The 21816-nt window shown below is 47.6% G+C and overlaps 2 protein-coding genes across 6 annotated transcripts; both read left to right on the top strand.

The window, feature by feature from the left end:
- The first annotated feature begins 383 nt into the window (after positions 1 to 383).
- Positions 384 to 13255, top strand: hdac6 (histone deacetylase 6). 4 transcript variants are annotated; one of them, XM_084014906.1, is made up of 29 exons: positions 384 to 426; positions 965 to 1047; positions 1477 to 1617; positions 1849 to 1934; positions 2107 to 2191; positions 2481 to 2521; positions 2735 to 2831; positions 3036 to 3133; positions 4446 to 4550; positions 5340 to 5408; positions 5542 to 5668; positions 6059 to 6124; positions 6469 to 6528; positions 6674 to 6763; positions 6847 to 6953; positions 7036 to 7103; positions 7601 to 7748; positions 7894 to 8022; positions 8174 to 8342; positions 8772 to 8977; positions 9074 to 9266; positions 9376 to 9525; positions 10412 to 10589; positions 10669 to 10811; positions 10891 to 11082; positions 11500 to 11637; positions 12033 to 12179; positions 12261 to 12389; positions 12495 to 13255. In XM_084014906.1, exons 2-29 carry the CDS (start codon positions 976 to 978, stop codon positions 12561 to 12563), a joined length of 3303 nt encoding a protein of 1100 aa, XP_083871032.1. In that variant the 5' UTR covers positions 384 to 426; positions 965 to 975; the 3' UTR covers positions 12564 to 13255. The 4 variants fall into 4 exon arrangements, with proteins under 4 accessions (XP_083871032.1, XP_083871031.1, XP_083871030.1 ...); XM_084014905.1 differs by lacking the exon at positions 384 to 426 and having other exon boundaries at positions 10669 to 10805; positions 10897 to 11082; XM_084014904.1 differs by lacking the exon at positions 384 to 426 and having other exon boundaries at positions 10669 to 10805.
- Positions 13256 to 17476: 4221 nt separating this feature from the next.
- Positions 17477 to 20885, top strand: lhfpl4b (LHFPL tetraspan subfamily member 4b). Of its 2 annotated transcripts, none has more exons than XM_084014966.1 (7): positions 17477 to 17612; positions 18314 to 18533; positions 18659 to 18863; positions 19560 to 19639; positions 19777 to 19924; positions 20130 to 20165; positions 20242 to 20885. In XM_084014966.1, exons 1-6 carry the CDS (start codon positions 17482 to 17484, stop codon positions 20156 to 20158), a joined length of 813 nt encoding a protein of 270 aa, XP_083871092.1. In that variant the 5' UTR covers positions 17477 to 17481; the 3' UTR covers positions 20159 to 20165; positions 20242 to 20885. The 2 variants fall into 2 exon arrangements, with proteins under 2 accessions (XP_083871092.1, XP_083871091.1); XM_084014965.1 differs by having other exon boundaries at positions 20237 to 20884.
- The last annotated feature ends 931 nt before the right edge of the window (positions 20886 to 21816 follow it).

Genomic DNA, 21816 nt, shown 5'->3' with positions numbered 1-21816 from the left:
CTCCATGGTTCTCCATGGTTCTCCATCTCTGAGCCTGTTCTCCATCTCTAAACCGGTTCTCCATCTCTGAGCCGGTTCTCCATGGTTCTCCATCTCTGAGTCGGTTCTCCATCTCTGAGCCTGTTCTCCATCTCTAAACCGGTTCTCCATCTCTGAGCCGGTTCTCCATGGTTCTCCATCTCTGAGTCGGTTCTCCATGGTTCTCCATCTCTGAGTCTGTTCTAATCTCCATCTCTCCTGGTCTTCAGTAAAGGTTTAACCTGTGAACGAGCATATCTGGGGAGGTTGATAATAACAATAAAGAGGCTAAATAAGGTTATTTATAGAGCCCTCGTCAAAACGTCGAAGCGTTTCGTAGTGACGTCACACTCCCGCGACAGCTCAGTTGGCGCTCCGAGAGAAACAGAAAGAAGAGAAACAGAAGAAGTGAGTCTGGGTGATTTCATGCTTTATTGTTGTTGTTATGTCTGTCTGTCTGTCTGTTCGTCCGTCTGTCTGCCTGAGACCCGGTAGTGGTTTCTACCTGTCTGTCGTCGTTCCGACACTGAAAGCGGACGGTTGTATCCGTCAGTGAGCTTTCAACTAGTCTGTAACATTACATTAGCGAATGGTCGCTGTCTGTCTGTCTGTCTGTCTGTCTGCCTGCATGTCTGTCTGTCTGAGACCTGGTACACTAACACCGTAATACTAGCACTAACACGGGTCCTGTTTCTGGTCTTGGTCCTGGACTTAAGTGAGGTTCAGCAGATCAAACCCAGATCAGACTCTTAAACCGCTGGTTTTCTAGCAGGAGTCTGGTGACGGAGAGAGACGTGAGAACATCGTGTTGTGTCTCCCGTCCTCATCTGTGTCAATGAGCTGGATCTGTTTGAGTCCGCGGGGATGATTGATCAGTTACTGATCAGCAGATTGATTATGATCGTGTGTTAGAGAGCTGAGCAGCTTCTTGTTGTTTTTTTTTCAGGTGGATCAGAGATGCAGTCAGGATCAGATTCTCCAGGTCCTGGTCTGAAGTCAGTCCGAAGATCTCCTCGCCTGTCTCCTCAGGTGGGTCAGCTGCCTCGTTTGGTCGGAGGATGTTGTGCCATCTCCATGGTAACACATCAGAACAGATGTCCTGAGTATCCGTGTGAAGCAGATGTTTGTTAGTGTTCTGTTGAATGAGACGACCTCAGCTTCCTGTCCCAGACACCACCAGGTGTACCAGAGACCAACAGGTGTTACCAGAGACCAACAGGTGTACCAGAGACCAACAGGTGTACCAGACACCAACAGGTGTACCAGACACCAACAGGTGTACCAGACGTGTTGGTTACCTGAACGCCTCACCGCCGTAACCACCATTTCAGAGATCTTGAACGCCTCCTGACTGGTTTACTGATATATAAACTGTCAATCATCTACCTGAGTCCACCTTGAGTGTGACCGCAGGTCCACTTCCTGTTCTATTTTCACTTCTGCTCTCTGTGATTTCAGAGCAGCAGTAAAGGAAAGGAGGAGAGGACAGGGAAGGAGGAGAGGAGAGGAGGGGGCGCTCTGCAGGAGGCGAAGAGGAGAGGAAGGATGGAGAGGAGCAGAGGGGAGGACGAGGAGCTGAACCAACGACTGCAGACACTGGTGAGACTTAGTACACAGAGTACACACAATATAGAGTACACACAGTACATGCAGTACATAGTACACAGACATCAGCACCAGGCAGAGTGATACTCTCCTCTATTGATACCATCTGTACACAATGCAGGTACATTATTCTATAGGTCTATTAGTACACACAGTACGCAGAATGTGTTGCTATGTTACTGTTTGTTATTGTGTGTACTATGTGTGTGTACTATGTGTGTTCAGGAAGTGTCCAGCAGGTCAGCAGCCAGAGGAACTGGTCTTGTTTACTCTGAGATCTTCACTCATCATAAGAACCTGTGGGACTCCAGGTAACTGGTATATTTACTTATATATATATATATATATACACACACACATATACAGTATATATATATATATATATACACACACACATATACAGTATATATATATATATACACACACGCACACATACATACATACATACATACATACAGAAGTGATCCCTGTGATGTCGTCTAGTCATCCAGAGAGACCGGACCGAGTGACGTCCATCATGGAGGAGCTGGACAGACAGGACCTGCTGTCTCACTGTGTCAGAGTGGAGGTCTGTCACCTTCAACTTCCTGTTTGACTGTTTCACAATAGAGCACCTGAGAGTTCACATGTCCCACTAGTGACAGAAGATTTAATATGAGCTGGTTCAGAGGACAGGAACTGCACATCCAGGTTCACCAGAGTCCTTCCTGTCATGTGACATCACTGTAATGTGACATCACTGTCATGACATCACACACGTCCTGCATACACAAGCGTGTCCACTTACCCCCCAGCCTGTAATTTAGACGTGATGTACCTGAAGGGGACGCTGTGTCTCATCTTTGTGTCTGTTTCAGCCCAGAGAAGCTACAGAAGAAGAACTGCTGCTTGCTCACATGTGAGTCAACAAACACTTTAATGACATCACTGTTCTCTACTGAACTCTACTGTTCTCTTCTGCTCTCTACTGTTCTCTACTGAACTCTACTGTTCTCTTCTGTTGTCTACTGTTCTCTACTGAACTCTACTGTTCTCTACTGAACTCTACTGTTCTATTGAACTCTACTGTTCTCTTCTGCTCTCTTCTGCTCTCTACTGAACTCTACTGTAGGAAACATTATGTGGATTTGATGAAATCGACTCAGACGATGACAGAAATTGAACTTCAGAGTCTCTCTGAGAAATATGACTCTGTTTACCTTCATCCTGTAAGAGCACACACACATGTACACACATACACACACATGTAAACACACATACACACATGTACACACATGTACACACACATGTAAACACACACATACACACATACACATTCACATACACACATGTACACACACATGTAAACACACACACATGTACACACGCACACACACATCCTATAAATAAATGTGTGTGTGTGTGTGTGTCAGGAGTCCTACCAGGTGTGTGTGTCCGCGGTGGGTTCAGTCCTCCAGCTGGTTGATCAGGTGATGACGTCTGAGCTCAGGAACGGATTCGCTGTCATCAGGTAACAACAAATGTAGCTTCTCGTGGTGCGTTCAGGTGCTCTTCGTCAACAACAACTGTAGCTTCTCATGGTGCGTTCAGGTGCTCTTCATCAACAACAACTGTAGCTTCTCATGGTGCGTTCAGGTGCTCTTCATCAACAACAACTGAAGTTCCCCATGGTGCGTTCAGGTGCTCTTCATCAACAACTGTGGCTTCTCATGGTGTGTTCAGGTGCTCTTCGTCAACAACAAATGTAGCTTCTCGTGGTGCGTTCAGGTGCTCTTCAACAACAACTGTAGCTTCTCGTGGTGCGTTCAGGTGCTCTTCGTCAACAACAACTGTAGCTTCTCATGGTGCGTTCAGGTGCTCTTCATCAACAACAACTGTAGCTTCTCGTGGTGCGTTCAGGTGCTCTTCAACAACAACTGTAGCTTCTCATGGTGCGTTCAGGTGCTCTTTGTCAACAACAACTGTAGCTTCTCATGGTGCGTTCAGGTGCTCTTCATCAACAACAACTGTGGCTTCTCATGGTGTGTTCAGGTGCTCTTCGTCAACAACAAATGTAGCTTCTCGTGGTGCGTTCAGGTGCTCTTCAACAACAACTGTAGCTTCTCGTGCTGCGTTCAGGTGCTCTTCGTCAACAACAACTGTAGCTTCTCGTGGTGCGTTTAGGTGCTCTTCATCAACAACAACTGTAGCTTCTCATGGTGCGTTCAGGTGCTCTTCGTCAACAACAGTTGTAGCTTCTCATGATGCGTTCAGGTGCTCCTCGTCCACAAGAACTGTAGCTTCTCTTGGTGCATTCAGGTGCTCTTCGTCAACAACAACTGTAGCTTCTCATGGTGCGTTCAGGTGCTCTTCATCATCAACAACTGTAGCTTCTCATGGTGCGTTCAGGTGCTCTTCATCAACAACAACTGTGGCTTCTCATGGTGTGTTCAGGTGCTCTTCGTCAACAACAACTGTAGCTTCTCGTGGTGCGTTCAGGTGCTCTTCAACAACAACTGTAGCTTCTCGTGGTGCGTTCAGGTGCTCTTCGTCAACAACAACTGTAGCTTCTCGTGGTGCGTTTAGGTGCTCTTCATCAACAACAACTGTAGCTTCTCATGGTGGGTTCAGGTGCTCTTCGTCAACAACAATTGTAGCTTCTCATGATGCGTTCAGGTGCTCCTCGTCCACAAGAACTGTAGCTTCTCTTGGTGCATTCAGGTGCTCTTCGTCAACAACAACTGTAGCTTCTCATGGTGCGTTCAGTTGCTCCTAGTCAACAACAACAACTGTAGCTTTTCATGGTCTGCCTGTCTCTCTCTCTCTGCCTGTCTCTCTGCCAGACCTCCAGGTCATCATGCTCAGTCTAACGAGGCAAACGGTTTCTGTGTTTTCAACAACGTGGCGATCGCAGCTCGTTACGCTCAGACCAGACACTCAGTCCGCAGGTATGTGTGTGTGTGTGTGTGTGTGTGTGTGTGAGTGTGTGTGTGTGTGTGTGTGTGTGTGTGTGTGTGTGTGTGTGTGTGTGTGTGAGTGTGTGTGTGTGTGTGTGTGTGTGTGTGTGTGTGTGTGGTTGTATCAGCAACATTTGCCTGTGATGTGGTGGAATCTCTGTGTAACGCTTAGTGATGCTGGGTGGGAAGCCATTGAGGGATCATAATATTGTTGTGCAGCACCACGTCCACGGGATGTGTGTCTGATTAGTCCTCCCCTCTGATTGGCCGATGGTCTGACATTGTTTATCTGTGCAACGTTCAGCCGGTCCTGGTGTTGCCATGGAAACATGGAGAGGATAGAAAGCACAAAGACTCCTGGGAAGAAGTCCTGTTAGTCACAACATTACCCAGTCATGAAGGATCCAGATGGAGAGGAAGCAGCTTAATTAAGGGCTGGTCCAAGACTAGCCTGAGCCAGTCCTAAGTATAAGGCTTCTCAGAGAGGAACGTCTTAACCCTACTTGTAAATGTGGGGAGGGGGTCTGGCTCCTGTACTGAAACTGGGCTCTGGTTCCACAGGAGGGGAGCCTGATAGCTGAAGGCTCTGGCTCCCAGTCTACTTTTAGAGACTCTAGGAAGCACCAGTAACCCTGCATTCTGGGGGCGCTGTGTTCTTGTGGGGTATTAGGTTCTAGTGGCTCTGTAAGGTATGATCTCATCTGATCTGGACTGATTTACACTGTGTGTGTGTGTGTGTGTGTGTGTGTGTGTGTGTGTGTGTGTGTGTGTGTGTTTCAGGGTCTTGATAGTGGACTGGGATGTTCATCATGGTCAGGGCATCCAGTACCAGTTCCAGGAAGACCCCAGGTAAAGTCCTGATTCACAGTCCTCCTTATATTGTCTTTACAAAGACGACAAAGATGAAATCCACTCGTGTGTGTGTGTGTGTGTGTGTGTGTGTGTGTGTGTGTGTCTGTGTGTGTGTGTGTGTGTGTGTTAGTGTCTTGTACTTCAGTGTCCACAGGTATGAGCGGGGGTCTTTCTGGCCCCACCTTCCAGAGTCTGACAGTGGGTTTGTTGGCAGCGGCCGAGCTGAAGGCAGAACCATCAACCTGCCGTGGAACCAGGTCAGAACCATCAACCTGTAGTTCCTCCAAAGTCCACCGGGGGGCTCTAGCAGGAATCCGGTCCCCATAGACCTCTATGTTAAACAACATGTTGACAGAAAAACCAGATCAGCTGTACTTTTATTCAACTCATCTGTTTAAATGATATCAAGGCTTAAAGGATGGTGTGATTAAGGGGCGTGGCTTCTGGGGGGCCCCATGAAGACGACGTCTGTGTATCTACAGTCTGTGTGGTGACCACGGTAACCATCAGTCACTCTGACTGGATGGTTAACACACGCTCGTTTACTTGTTTATTGGCTCAAATAGAAACTAAATGATATTACTACACACCACTAGGGGGCGGCACTGAGCTGCACTCATCAACTCTGAACTCTTGTTGGTCCTCAGACTGGGATGTCAGACGCCGATTACATGGCAGCGTTTCAACAGCTGCTGCTGCCTGTAGCCTCCGAGGTAACACACACACACACACACACACATCAGGCTCGTTGGAGATGGACTAAAAGCTGCTCTTCGATGAGCATCAGCCAGGCGTTTCCCATCATGCCTAGCGGCCCACGTGTGCATGATGTCAGAGCAAGTTGGGGATCAACACAAATCTACCCAGCATGCATTGTGTGGCGATCACCGCTAATTGATTCAGAGCCGACCTGGCTCATCTCCAACGAGCCTGAACCAGTCTAGTCTGAACCAGACTCTGACCCCCAACCAGGTCTCACCCCCATGTGTGTGTGTGTGTGTGTGTGTGTGTGTGTGTGTGTGTGTGTGTGTGTGTGTGTGTGTGTGTGTTTGTTCAGTTTCAGCCTCAGCTTGTTCTAGTCTCTGCTGGATTTGATGCTGCAGTCGGAGATCAGAAGGTAAAAACTCCACAGTCCTGAGATCAGTGAGGTTAATTTAAATGTCTTTATGTAATTTCTAATATCTCATTGTGTGTGTGTGTGTGTGCGTGTGTGTGTGTGTGCGTGTGTGTGTGTGTGTGTGTGTGTGTGTGTGTGTGTCCAGGGGGAGATGTGTGTCAGCCCTCAGTGTTTCCACATTCTCACTCATATGCTGATGAGTTTGGCTGAAGGTAGACTTGTTCTGTCTCTGGAGGTAAAACACTGTTCATCATCTGGTAAGATCGGGGGAGGGGAGGGGATGGATTGATTAATTTATGTGTGTGTGTGTGTGTTCAGGGCGGTTATAACCTTCAGTCGACAGCAGAGGGAGCTGCAGCCTGTATCAGAGCTCTGCTGGGAGGAGCCTGTCCTCCTCTGACTCCTCCCACCGCTCCATCTGACAGGTGATATGAGGAACACCTGAGACCCACCTGAGTCCCTCAGGACCACCAGCTGATAGTAACTCTTCCTCTGTGTCTCTCCCAGTGGTCTCCAGTCCATTTCCCAGACCCTCTCAGCCCTGTACCCCTACTGGGCCTCTCTGCAGACTCTAGGTGAGACCCCTCATGTACCTGAGACACACCTCACACTCACCTGGTCACCAGTTCAACCGTTGAATAGGCTCTTTGGAGATGAGCCCGGCCTGCGTAGAACCGATTGCCGCACAATGCATGCTGGGTAGTTGTGTGTCCGACTTGATCCCAACTTGCTCTGATGTTATGAACACGTGGGCGACGATGATCTCACGAGATCAAGGTGGGCGCAGTTTTTAGAGCCGACTGCAAGCCCCGTGGCATGACGGGAAACTCCTGGCTGTCGCCTCATCACTTTAAGAAGAAAATGCAAATTTCAAATAAAAAATAGAACCCAATAATCTCAGAATAAGTGGAGACTCTGACTTCCTGCTGATGCCTCAGGGAAATGAACCAGATCCTGATGATGGTGAAGCAGCTCGCTGGTCTAGACCAGGTCCAGGTCCAGACCAGGTCCTGCTATTGAGCCCTGATGATATGAAGCCCTGACTTCCTCTCCCTGAACCCTCCTCTTTCAGAAGGCGGCCCATTGGCTGAGGGCGGAGTCATGAGAGCAACAACCAATCAGCAGAGCACAAAGCAGACGAACCAGGCTCCCTCTGTTGCCACGACAACAGGTCTGGTTTATGACGAGAGGATGATGGAGCACCTGAACATGTGGGACAGGTGAGTTACCTCATCTGCTCGTCCTACACATACCTGTGTATATGAATATATATATATACATATATATATATATATGTATATATATATATATATATATACACACACACATATATATATATTTACATGTAACTGTCTCACTCTGCAGACATCACCCTGAACAGCCTCAGAGAATCTTTAAAATCTTCTCCAAACATCAGCAGCTGGGATTGGTCGATCGTTGCCAACGGATACCAGCTCGAGTAGCAACAGAGGAGGAGTTGTCCCGCTGTCACAGGTAGTCATGGTAACCAGATACAAACATAATCCCTCCAGGTCTCCTCTAACGTGTGTGTGTGTGTGTGTGTGTGTGTGTGTGTGTGTGTGTGTGTGTGTGTGTGTGTGTGTGTGTGTGTGTGTGTGTGTGTGTGTGTGTGTGTGTGTCCCAGTGTCCAGCACATTGAGCAGATGCGGTCTACAGCGGTAATGAAGACCAGAGACCTGCACCGTCTGGGACGAGAGTTCAACTCCATCTTCATCAACAACCAGAGCTTCCTGTCGGCCCGGCTCGCTGCCGGGGGCTGCTTCACCGCTGTGGAGGGGATCCTCTCCGGACAGGTAACCCTCACCCGGGTAACACAGGTAACCCTCACCCAGGTAACATAGGTAACCCTCACCCAGGTAACACAGGTAACCCTCACCCAGGTAACACGTAACACAGGTAACCCTCACCCAGGTAACATAGGTAACCCTCACTTAGGTGGCACACACACAGGTAACCCTCACCCAAATAATGTCCACTAGTAGTAGTCTGTCCAGGTGAGACTGTTGTATTTGTACTGCCTGTCCAGGTGAGACTGTTGTATTTGTACTGCCTGTCCAGGTGAGACTGTAGTATTTGTACTGTCTGTCCAGGTGATAATGTAGTATTTGTAGTCCAGGTGATAATGTAGTATTTGTAGTCCAGGTGATAATGTAGTATTTGTAGTCCAGGTGATAATGTAGTATTTGTAGTCCAGGTGATAATGTAGTATTTGTACTGTCCAGGTGAATAATGGCGTGGCGATCGTCCGTCCTCCGGGTCATCACGCTGAGAGAGATTCTCCGTGTGGATTCTGTTTCTTCAACACGGTAGCGCTTACTGCTCGCCACGCCCAGACAATATCCCATGATGCACCGCTGCGAGTCCTCATCCTTGACTGGGACGTTCACCATGGCAACGGGACGCAGCACATGTTTGAGGACGATGACAGGTGAGGAGTGTGAAGGAAAGTGAACTGTAGTCCTGTGAATTGAACTGTAGTCCTGTGAAGTGAACTGTAGTTTTTTTGGGGTTTTTTTGTTTCCAGCGTCTTGTACATCTCTCTTCATCGCTATGACAACGGGACGTTCTTCCCATCTTCAGAGGACGCTGCCCCCAAAATGGTGGGTGTGTCCAAGGGGGCAGGGTTTAATGTCAACGTGGCGTGGAGCGGTGGGCAGATGGGAGACTCGGACTACCTTGCTGCCTTTCACAGGGTTGTCATGCCGATCGCCACCGAGGTAACGACACACACACACTTACACACACTTACACACACTTCACTGCTTCTGGTCCAGCACCTGTCCCTGCTGGTGATCCTTAATAACCAGATCCACATCCCCTCTCCAGTTCAACCCCGGTCTGATCCTGGTGTCGGCCGGCTTCGATGCAGCTCGGGGAGATCCACTGGGAGGGTATCATGTGACCCCGGAGGGATTTGCCCATCTCACATACCTGCTGATGTCACTGGCTGGGGGGCGGGTCCTACTCATACTGGAGGTAAACACACACACACACACACATACACAAACACACACACACACTTGCACAAGCTGAGGTGGAGCCTCAGTGGAGGTGAGGCTGTGGGCTATGAAAGCGCAGCGCTGTGGTGTTTTTTCTGGACAGTACAGACAAAGTAAACCAGCTGCTGGGGAGCGGTATAGTGATAAAATGCTTTTTCACCCTGTGTCCTCACTAGTTAATCCTGCCAAATAAGTAATCATCTCTAATGTGCCCCCAATCCTGAAGAATCAGCTGTTAGAAAAAGGGCTGGTCGGGGCGGCCGGTGACGCAGTGGTTAAGGGCAGCCGCCCCATGTACTGAGGCCTAACGTCCTCGACCCGGTGGTCTCTCTCTCCCCCAATTTCCTCTGTATAATAAAAATAATTTTAAAAAAGAGCCAGGGGAAACCGGGGTGGGGCGGCGGCGTACCCGGGGGCGGAGCCAGCAGCGGAGCCTCTGTAAGCCTCTGTAAACAGGGCTGACAGTGATCAGCAAGGTGAGGTCACGGAGGGTACGGTGAGTCAGGAAGGTGACAAGACAGTAGCGGAGCTGCAGGCGCTGCTTTTTAAGAATGCTTTTACTTAGTATTGGAATAACTATTCAGAGACAAAATCTGAATACACTTCTTATCAACAGTGGTGGGGTAGAGGGAAGGATGAAATAAAACATCCGTGCCTACAATACACATGTTAATCGTTCTCCGAGAGAGTTTTATCAAAGGTTGATTACCTCTGAGCTGCAGGAGAGCAGTCCTCACAAGAAAGGGGATCTACAGGAGATAAAGAACTGGTGTCCAGTAGCTCTGCTCTACATGGACTACAAAATCTTGTCCAAGGTGTTGTGTACCCAGCAGGCTCTCTCTCTCTCTCTCCCTCTCTCTCAGGGAGGTTATAACTTGACATCCATCTCTGACTCCATGGCGTCATGCACCAGCGTGTTACTAGGAGACCCACCTCCTTCCTTGGCGAAGCCCCTGCCCCCTCCTCATCACAGCGCTGTGGCAACGATCAATGAGGTCATCCGACACCACGCCCCCTACTGGAGGTCGCTGAGGATCTGCAGTCAGTACAACATTTGTTCTGTCGTATGTCACCTGCTCCTGCTGCTCTCATCTTAATAACTTCCTGGCGTTTCTTTCAGTCCCAGAGTCGGTCCGGGCAGCCCTGCCTTCCCTGAAGCATCGTGGGAAACGGAGTTCTAAAGGTAAAGGCCGGAAGTCGCAGCAGAGCAGCACAAACGAACCCCCGCTGCCCTCTACAGGACCGGAGGACACACTGGTAAATGTCAGTCAGAGTGCAAGATTAAAAAAATCTGAATTTAAAAATCTTCATTTGTGTCTTTAATTGTGTGGTTTTCATCCAGATGGAGCGCGGTCTGGAGCAGCTCACTCTGGGATTGGCCAGTTTGGGCATCAGTGAAACATCATCCAATAACACGACTGCGACGTCCACTGAGGTGGGCGGGGCCAGGCCAAAGGTCCGCCTCAGCCAGGAAGAGGGTACCTGTGATAGAGAAGTGATACCTGAGCAGAGCCAATCAGCAGAGAGGACCCAGGTAAGCAGGAAGTCTGATGGTTTAGTATTAGAAATTGATTTACATTTAGGGCATTTAGCAGATGCTTTTGTCCAAAGCGACTTACAATAAGTACATTTGTCAAAAGAAGGAAAATCGCTGATGAAGTAAAAAGCGAAAGAAAGGGCGAAAAAAAACAAAAAACAAGTGTGAGGTGTGAGTGCCGCTTTCCTGGGTGGATGTTCACCGAGTCCATATCCCCACTAGTACTTCAAGTTCCGTACCGGGACCTTCTCTGGAGGACGGTGATGGTCATGTGACTGATGGTCATGTGACTCCTTCCAGTCAAAGCTGCAGCAGCTGAACATCAACCTGACTTCCTCTTCCAAACCAGATTGATCTGGATCTGAAGTAGAAACCCTGAGAGCCTCTGTTTCATTAACGCTTTACCCTTCGCAGGCTGTTGCCGTGGCAGCGCCACAGTCGGTTGCCCCTGGAGATGAGGCTGCTGGTGGAGCGGAGCCTGAGACGGAGGGGGCGTGTGGTTGGTCAAAACCTGAGACGTCTCTGGAGCTGACGTGTGGAGGACAGACGGACGTGAGGACATCACCTGTCTGTCTTCACGTGACTCACCTGTCTGTCTCTCTGTCTTCATGTCACTCACTTGTCTGTCTCTCTGTCTTCACGTCACTCACCTGTCTGTCTCTCTGTCTTCATATCACTGTCTGTCTCTCTGTCTTCACAACACTCACCTGTCTGTCTCTGTCTTCACATCACTCACCTGTCTGTCTCTGTCTTCACGTCACTCACCTGTCTGTCTCTCTGTCTTCACGTCACTCACCTGTCTGTCTCTCTGTCTTCACGTCACTCACCTGTCTGTCTCTCTGTCTTCATATCACTCATCTGTCTGTCTCTCTGTCTTCACGTCACTCACCTGTCTGTCTCTGTCTTCACGTCACTCACCTGTCTGTCCCCCCCCTGTCTCTCTGCAGACCCCTCTGTACGTGGTGGATCCTCTGTCCTGGTGTCCTCACCTGGATGCAGTTAAGCCCCTCCCCCCCTCAGGTATAGATGTCTTCCAGGTGTGTCAGGACTGCGGCTCCGAGGCCGAGAACTGGACCTGTCTCACCTGCTACCAGGTGAGTTGTCTCAGCTGTCCATCGCTCACCAACGCCTCACCTGTTGATGATGTCATGTGACCGCTGTTCTTCCTGTCTCAGGTGCTCTGTGGTCGTTATGTAAATGAGCACATGGTGAGTCACGGCGTCGTGTCTGAACACCCGATGGTGCTGAGCTTCTGTGACCTGTCTGTGTGGTGTTACCTGTGTGAGGCCTACGTCCACAACCAGGTGAGCTCTGTACTATTATTATGCTAATCATTACTATTAATATAATATTTATATAATTAGTATTACTATCTTTTAATTTACATATTTATAAACCTTGTTGTTCAGATTCTGTTTGAAGTTAAAAACGCTGCTCACCACGCCAAGTTTGGAGAGGAGATCCCTCCATGGAGCTGAGGGGAGGAGAAGGAGGAGAGGAAGAGGAGGAGGAGAGGAAGAGGAGGAAATGAAGAAGCAAAGTTTTTACTTTTTAACTGCAGATCTCTGCCAAACATGTTGATCAGGTCTCATCAAATCAATATTATTGATTAACAGAAAGAGTTCCTTCCACAAACAGCCAATAGGATGCTTCCATGAGATGCTCCTCACTGATGAACAACCAGGTGCTAACGAGAAGCTACGACACCGCGGCCACGTGATTCTCATGAACAGGAAGTGGAAGAATGCTGACTCATGGTTTTTAACTCATTCCTGCAGAGGCCACGCCCACAAACAGCAGCTCCAGCATTTACAGTTGAATTTAAAACGTTTAATTTTCTATATATAATTTCTGTTTGTTGTCCTTGTTGCTTTAATAACAAGGTCAGCTGAACGTTATAATATTATTATCTTTATTTTATTTAAAAGTCATTCTTGAACTGATTTTATTTGTTTTACAACAAGCTTCAACGTTCAGCTGAATGTTTTTCAGTTTTATTTTATTTTGAAAAGACATGTCGATATGTATTTCCTGTCAGTGAGTGAAGGTTGGTGTTTGATGTGCGTTTGATTTCCAGACGGAAGTGTCGGAGATACAAGGTTATTATTCATAAAAATGTCTCTGATTTTATTAATGATAAGTCTGTTGAACAATAAAAAACTTTGACAGCTATAAACTGATGAGCGTTTCTGGGGCTGCACGGTGGTGTAGTGGGTAGCACTGTCCCCTCACAGCGAGAGGGTCCCGGGTTCCAATCCCGGGTCAGGTTTTGGATCCCTCTGTCTGGAGTTTGCATGTTCTCCCCGTGTAAGCGTGGGTTCTCTCCGGGTTCTCGTCCAAAGATATGCAGGATGGGGATAGGTTCATTGATGACTCTAAATTGCCCGTAGGTGTGAATGGTTGTCTGTCTCTACATGTCTCCCTGTGATAGACTGGTTACCTGTCTGTCTCTACATGTCTCCCTGTGATAGACTGGTTACCTGTCTGTCTCTACATGTCTCCCTGTGATAGACTGGTTACCTGTCTGTCTCTACATGTCTCCCTGTGATAGACTGGTTACCTGTCTGTCTCTACATGTCAGCCCTGTGATAGACTGGTTACCTGTCTGTCTCTACATGTCTCCCTGTGATAGACTGGTTACCTGTCTGTCTCTACATGTCAGCCCTGTGATAGACTGGTTACCTGTCTGTCTCTACATGTCAGCCATGTGATAGACTGGTTACCTGTCTGTCTCTACATGTCTCCCTGTGATAGACTGGTTACCTGTCTGTCTCTACATGTCTCCCTGTGATAGACTGGTTACCTGTCTGTCTCTACATGTCAGCCCTGTGATAGACTGGTTACCTGTCTGTCTCTACATGTCAGCCCTGTGATAGACTGGTTACCTGTCTGTCTCTACATGTCAGCCCCGTGATAGACTGGTTACCTGTCTGTCTCTACATGTCAGCCCTGTGATAGACTGGTTACCTGTCTGTCTCTACATGTCTCCCTGTGATAGACTGGTTACCTGTCTGTCTCTACATGTCTCCCTGTGATAGACTGGTTACCTGTCTGTCTCTACATGTCAGCCCTGTGATAGACTGGTTACCTGTCTGTCTCTACATGTCTCCCTGTGATAGACTGGTTACCTGTCTGTCTCTACATGTCTCCCTGTGATAGACTGGTTACCTGTCTGTCTCTACATGTCAGCCCTGTGATAGACTGGTTACCTGTCTGTCTCTACATGTCTCCCTGTGATAGACTTGTTACCTGTCTGTCTCTACATGTCAGCCCTGTGATAGACTGGTTACCTGTCTGTCTCTACATGTCAGCCCTGTGATAGACTGGTTACCTGTCTGTCTCTACATGTCTCCCTGTGATAGACTGGTTACCTGTCTGTCTCTACATGTCAGCCCTGTGATAGACTGGTTACCTGTCTGTCTCTACATGTCAGCCCTGTGATAGACTGGTTACCTGTCTGTCTCTACATGTCAGCCCCGTGATAGACTGGTTACCTGTCTGTCTCTACATGTCAGCCCTGTGATAGACTGGTTACCTGTCTGTCTCTACATGTCTCCCTGTGATAGACTGGTTACCTGTCTGTCTCTACATGTCTCCCTGTGAAAGACTGGTTACCTGTCTGTCTCTACATGTCAGCCCTGTGATAGACTGGTTACCTGTCTGTCTCTACATGTCTCCCTGTGATAGACTGGTTACCTGTCTGTCTCTACATGTCAGCCCTGTGATAGACTGGTTACCTGTCTGTCTCTACATGTCTCCCTGTGATAGACTGGTTACCTGTCTGTCTCTACATGTCTCCCTGTGATAGACTGGTTACCTGTCTGTCTCTACATGTCAGCCCTGTGATAGACTGGTTACCTGTCTGTCTCTACATGTCTCCCTGTGATAGACTGGTTACCTGTCTGTCTCTACATGTCAGCCCTGTGATAGACTGGTTACCTGTCTGTCTCTACATGTCAGCCCTGTGATAGACTGGTTACCTGTCTGTCTCTACATGTCTCCCTGTGATAGACTGGTTACCTGTCTGTCTCTACATGTCTCCCTGTGATAGACTGGTTACCTGTCTGTCTCTACATGTCAGCCCTGTGATAGACTGGTTACCTGTCTGTCTCTACATGTCAGCCCTGTGATAGACTGGTTACCTGTCTGTCTCTACATGTCAGCCCCGTGATAGACTGGTTACCTGTCTGTCTCTACATGTCAGCCCTGTGATAGACTGGTTACCTGTCTGTCTCTACATGTCTCCCTGTGATAGACTGGTTACCTGTCTGTCTCTACATGTCTCCCTGTGATAGACTGGTTACCTGTCTGTCTCTACATGTCAGCCCTGTGATAGACTGGTTACCTGTCTGTCTCTACATGTCTCCCTGTGATAGACTGGTTACCTGTCTGTCTCTACATGTCAGCCCTGTGATAGACTGGTTACCTGTCTGTCTCTACATGTCTCCCTGTGATAGACTGGTTACCTGTCTGTCTCTACATGTCTCCCTTTGATAGACTGGTTACCTGTCTGTCTCTACATGTCTCCCTGTGATAGACTGATTACCTGTCTGTCTCTACATGTTAGCCCTGTGATAGACTGGTTACCTGTCTGTCTCTACATGTCTCCCTGTGATAGACTGGTTACCTGTCTGTCTCTACATGTCTCCCTGTGATAGACTGGTTACCTGTCTGTCTCTACATGTCGGCCCTGTGATAGACTGGTTACCTGTCTGTCTCTACATGTCTCCCTGTGATAGACTGGTTACCTGTCTGTCTCTACATGTCAGCCCTGTGATAGACTGGTCACCTGTCTGTCTCTACATGTCGGCCCTCTGATAGACTGGTTACCTGTCTGTCTCTACATGTCTCCCTGTGATAGACTGGTTACCTGTCTGTCTCTACATGTCGGCCCTCTGATAGACTGGTTACCTGTCTGTCTCTACATGTCGGCCCTCTGATAGACTGGTTACCTGTCTGTCTCTACATGTCAGCCCTGTGATAGACTGGTTACCTGTCTGTCTCTACATGTCTCCCTGTGATAGACTGGTTACCTGTCTGTCTCTACATGTCGGCCCTGTGATAGACTGGTTACCTGTCTGTCTCTACATGTCAGCCATGTGATGGACTGGCTACCTGTCTGTCTCTACATGTCAGCCCTGTGATAGACTGGTTACCTGTCTGTCACTACATGTCTACCTGTGATAGACTGGTTACCTGTCTGTCTCTACATGTCAGCCATCTGATAGACTGGTTACCTGTCTGTCTCTACATGTCTCCCTGTGATAGACTGGTTACCTGTCTGTCTCTACATGTCTCCCTGTGATAGACTGGTTACCTGTCTGTCTCTACATGTCTCCCTGTGAGAGACTGGTTACCTGTCTGTCTCTACATGTCAGCCCTGTGATAGACTGGTTACCTGTCTGTCTCTACACGTCAGCCATGTGATGGACTGGTTACCTGTCTGTCTCTACATGTCAGCCCTGTGATAGACTGGTTAGCTGTCTGCCTCTACATGTCTCCCTGTGATAGACTGGTTACCTGTCTGTCTCTACATGTCAGCCCTGTGATAGACTGGTTACCTGTCTGTCTCTACATGTCTCCCTGTGATAGACTGGTTACCTGTCTGTCTCTACATGTCTCCCTGTGATAGACTGGTTACCTGTCTGTCTCTACATGTCTCCCTGTGATAGACTGGTTACCTGTCTGTCTCTACATGTCAGCCCTCTGATAGACTGGTTACCTGTCTGTCTCTACATGTCGGCCCTGTGATAGACTGGTTACCTGTCTGTCTCTACATGTCTCCCTGTGATAGACTGGTTACCTGTCTGTCTCTACATGTCAGCCCTGTGATAGACTGGTTACCTGTCTGTCTCTACATGTCTCCCTGTGATAGACTGGTTACCTGTCTGTCTCTACATGTCTCCCTGTGATAGACTGGTTACCTGTCTGTCTCTACATGTCAGCCCTGTGATAGACTGGTTACCTGTCTGTCTCTACACGTCAGCCATGTGATGGACTGGTTACCTGTCTGTCTCTACATGTCTCCCTGTGATAGACTGGTTACCTGTCTGTCTCTACATGTCTCCCTGTGATAGACTGGTTACCTGTCTGTCTCTACATGTCTCCCTATGATAGACTGGTTTCATGTCTGTCTACATTTGATCCTCCTGGTTCTGGTGCTGTTGTTTTTTTGTTTATTGACTACCATCATTTTGTCAGTAGAAGAAGAATGTATGTTTGTATGTTGTATATATAACTGTAGGAAGCTGAAGCATCCCATAATAGTTGTTGTGTATGTATGTGTATGGAGACTGATCAGCTGTCCGTCAGCCAGCAGGCGGCGCTGTGAGCGGCGGACTCTGTGACACCGCAGCATCGTGACGTAACGAGCCTCGTATGAATGATAGTTTGTAGATGAATATTGGAGCCGCATCCTCCGTCTCTCTGCACCTCTGCCCGCAGACAGGCACAGCGACAGACCGGTGGACCGGTAGACAGGCCTGTAGACAAACAGGCAGACAGACCGGTGGAACTCCTCGCTGCAGGTTTGTTTTGCTCTTTCATCTTTTTCAGATTCGCGTTTCTCTTTAAATCACGACACAGAGGGACCTGCTTTAAAACCTGTCTGTGTGTCCGTTGGTGTCGGTAAATAACGCAGGGGATGACGTAACCGTCACGTGAATCTTGACGCTGATTGGCTTTCACTGATTCATAAAGAGTGAACATCATTCAACACTGACGTCATCATATCTGATATATTTTTTATTTTATTTATTCATTCTGCTGATAAATGCCGGTTAGAATAAAGTGTTTCAAATGGAGCTTTTAGTTTTGTTCAGGCGAACTGACTGATAATAATACTAATACTACTAATACTACTACTACTACTACTACTACTACTACTCATAATAAGAATGATAATGAGAATAGTAATGAGGACAATAGTAATAGTGATAATGCTAATAATAAAAGTAATATTGATAATAATAGCAATAATAATGCTAATAATAATAATAGTAATAATTATGATGATGATAATAATAGTAATGATAATAATTATAATGATAATAATGATGAAAATAATTATAATAATATTAATACAAATAATTATGCTATTGTGCTGTATACATTGTGATCAGTTTGTTTGAAGAAATAAAATATAAAAAGTAAGAGTTTCATTAATATGAACATAAAGGATGGTGGTAACCATGGTGATATCATGGTTCTCTCTCTCTCTCTCACACAGCATGTCGGCGTCTCCCGCCCTAGCCGACCTCGCCCGTCTCTACCAGACAGAGTTCGTGCGGAGCGCCCGGGCGGTCGGTGTCCTCTGGGCCGTCTGTACGCTCTGCTTCGCCATCATCCAGGTGGTGGTCCTGGTGCAGCCGTCCTGGATCGGGACTGGAGTCACCCGCCACATGGGAACAGGACCCGGCCCACCCAGCGGCACCCTGGGATTGTTCCAGGTGAGACACCATCCAATCAGAGTTCAGCAGCAGCAGCTTCTCAAAGCAGGTCTGTCCACGGACACTGATTCACCTGAAATCACTTCTGGTTATTAGTGTCTGTCTGTGTGTGTGTGTGTCTTCAGGTGTGTGTGGAGACGGACTGGCCGGTCCTGGACTGTCGTGGTGGTCTGTCAAGTCTGTCCCCTCTGCCCTCCTTCCAGTCTGTGGCGGTCTTGGTGGGCGTGTCTCTGTGGGCGGTCTGGACCAGCGTCCTCTGTCTCTGTCTCTTCAGGTTCTGCAGCGCCGCCACGGTCTACAAGATCTGTGCCTGGCTGCAGCTCACTGCAGGTTAGTGTACTGGTCTACTGGTTCTACTGGTCTACTAGTGTCCTGGTTCTACTGGTCTACTGGTCTACTAGTGTACTGGTCTACTAGTCTACTGGTTTCACTGGTCTACTGGTTCTACTGGTCTACTGCTTCCACTGGTCCCACTGGTCTACTAGTCTACTGGTTCTACTGATCTACTGGGCTACTAGTGTACTGGTCTACTGGTTCTACTAGTCTACTGGTTCCACTGCTTCTACTGGGCTACTGGTTTCACTGGTCTACTGGTTCAACTGGTTCCACTGGTTCTACTGGTCTGCTAGTCTACTATTCTGCTGGTTCTGCTGGTTCCGGTCTGGTATCTTGTCAGTTATCAGACAGAAGGACATCACACTGATTCAGGCTATTAGGCGTCGTGGGGTCTCATGATCCTGTTAGCATCTGAGCTAAGCTAACAGGTGAGCTAAGCTAATGCTAACACTGGGGGCTAACTGGTCCATTACAGAGGACACCAACACATGGTGACTGACTAGCATGTTAGCGGTTAGCATGTTAGCTGTTAGCTCAAACACATGGTGACTGACTAGCATATTAGCAGTTAGTAGATAGCTCTAGCCTCATGGGTCACTGCGTCAGCAAACTTACAGAATGACATGTTTCATGAATCTTTGTGGTTGGATGATAATGATAAATTCTCCCTGTCTGCCTGTCTGTCTGCAGGTTTCTGTCTGGCGTTGGCGTGTCTTCTGTTTCCAGACTCGTGGGAGAGTCCAGAAATGAGAACTCTGTGTGGAGACTCTGTGAGTTCAGCTGTTGAACTAAATCAATGAAATATATATATATATATATATATATATATATATATATATATATATATATATATATATATACAGATATATACAGATATTGAGGGGTGACAGGAGACGTTTGTGTCCAGGTGGGCAGCTTCTCTCCGGGGACCTGCTCGGTCCACTGGGCTTACATCCTGGCCCTCCTGGGAGTACTGGACGCCGCCATCTTAGCCACGTTAGCTTTCGTCCTCGCCAACAGACAGGACGCCCTGCTGCCGCCCGACGCCAAGGACGGTGAGTTAGCATAGAGCCAGCTAGTTAGCATAGAGTTAGCTGCAGGTACACTTAGCTTCTAGGTCTAGTTAGCATAGAGTTAGCTGATTAACGTAATCTACGATTTAGCTTCAGGTACATTTAGCTTAGCGTTAGCCTCTGGGTTCACCCAGGACCAGTTAGCTTAGAATTAGTGAATAATGAGAGTGTGTTTGTGTTCCTGCAGTGACCTCAGGTCTGCTGATGTCAGCGTAGTCTCCTGGTGAGTCTCCTCTTCTTCTTCTGTCTCAGTATCCTCCCCCTCCTCCTGACCTCTCCATCCTTCTTCATCAGCAAAGGAGGAGGAGGAGGTCAAATATCACAACCTGGTTTCCCAGCAACCATGTCCATGTTCCTGTTGTCATGGCGAGGAGAAAAGAAGAACGGGAGAGGCAGAACAGCTGATCCCGAACACAATGTCTGTGTAAACATTAGTATTTGTACACGAAGAGAACAGAACCAGTATATTTATACTTCATTCAGGGTTCAGCAGAGTGGTACCTCTCATAGAGCCAAGTAACTGAATATTCAATAGTCGTCAATACTAGTATGAGGTACTTGTACTTTACTTGAGTACTTCTCCTTCTGCACGTCTCAGATTTAAACTATGTACTTTGTACTACGTGTAGTTCCTCTCATCCTCTTCCTGTCCAAGTAAAACTTCGTACCTCCAGAATAAAAGCCTCTTGAATGAGCTGGGAACCGAACCGAGGTTATTGCAGGAGCGATGATTGGATGATGCATTAAAAAGACATTCAAGTCACTACAACTACTGTTACTACATGTATATACTTGTTATTATTACGACTAATGTTATTGTTATCATTTTAAAGACACAATCTGAAGTTGTCCCCAATGTGTCTTCATATTATATTTTTCTAATATCTGTTTTCAGATTGTTGTTGTTTGTGTTTACTGAATGTATCACAAATAATAATTATGTCTCTATTCATGTTTATATTCACATTAATAAATCATGTTTACACAAGTTTTCTCTAAATCACTGGAGGATGACATCAGCGTGACATCATCTATCCATTTGAAATCAGCCAATCAAAGTCCAGAGTCCTGGACTAGCAGCGGGACTCTGGGTCATCCAGATAACCTCAGGTTTCACTCTGTTTTCAGTCTCTAACCAGGTAGATCCCCCTGACCATTGATGCTGCACACCTGACCTGGTACACTCTAACCAGGTAGATCACCATGGTAACTGATGCTGCACACCTGAATTGGTACACTCTAACCAGGTAGATCACCATGGTAACTGATGCTGCACACCTGACCTGGTACACTCTAACCAGGTAGATCACCATGGTAACTGATGCTGCACACCTGACCTGGTACACTCTAACCAGGTAGATCACCATGGTAACTGATGCTGCACACCTGACCTGGTACACTCTAACCAGGTAGATCACCATGGTAACTGATGCTGCACACCTGACCTGGTACACTCTAACCAGGTAGATCACCATGGTAACTGATGCTGCACACCTGACCTGGTACACTCTAACCAGGTAGATCACCATGGTAACTGATGCTGCACACCTGAATTGGTACACTCTAACCAGGTAGATCACCATGGTAACTGATGCTGCACACCTGACCTGGTTCACTCCAACCAGGTGATGCTGCAATGTTGTCAAATTTCAAATTTTTTCAAATTTATTAAGGGATAACCCCTTGAGATGCATCATCTCGTCTTCCAGGGGGTCCTATACATCAAAACAATCAGACAATACAATACAATACAATACAATACAGTCACATATACACAACACAAAACATACACTTAAAGTGTACACAACAGCTCCCAAATCCCTCCCGCCCACCCCACCATACCCCATCAGCCCATAACCCCATCACAAGGGCAA

This window comes from Eutrigla gurnardus (assembly GCF_963514095.1).
Source record: "Eutrigla gurnardus genome assembly, chromosome: 8".
Classification (NCBI taxonomy): Eukaryota; Metazoa; Chordata; class Actinopteri; order Perciformes; family Triglidae; genus Eutrigla; species Eutrigla gurnardus.
Note: the sequence above shows the minus strand (reverse complement) of the source record. Positions and strands in the feature narration are given on the sequence as shown.

What these genes read in the sequence shown, in the direction of transcription:
- hdac6 (XM_084014906.1), top strand. Translation starts at nt 976, where the DNA reads ATGCAGTCAGGATCAGATTCTCCAGGTCCTGGTCTGAAGTCAGTCCGA. An exon ending in GACTTGTTCTGTCTCTGGAG is followed by an intron (nt 6,764 to 6,846) that starts GTAAAACACTGT and finishes GTGTGTGTTCAG; the next exon opens with GGCGGTTATAACCTTCAGTC. An exon ending in GAGGTCGCTGAGGATCTGCA is followed by an intron (nt 10,590 to 10,668) that starts GTCAGTACAACA and finishes CGTTTCTTTCAG; the next exon opens with TCCCAGAGTCGGTCCGGGCA.
- lhfpl4b (XM_084014966.1), top strand. Translation starts at nt 17,482, where the DNA reads ATGAATATTGGAGCCGCATCCTCCGTCTCTCTGCACCTCTGCCCGCAG. An exon ending in GCACCCTGGGATTGTTCCAG is followed by an intron (nt 18,534 to 18,658) that starts GTGAGACACCAT and finishes GTGTGTCTTCAG; the next exon opens with GTGTGTGTGGAGACGGACTG. An exon ending in GAACTCTGTGTGGAGACTCT is followed by an intron (nt 19,640 to 19,776) that starts GTGAGTTCAGCT and finishes GTTTGTGTCCAG; the next exon opens with GTGGGCAGCTTCTCTCCGGG.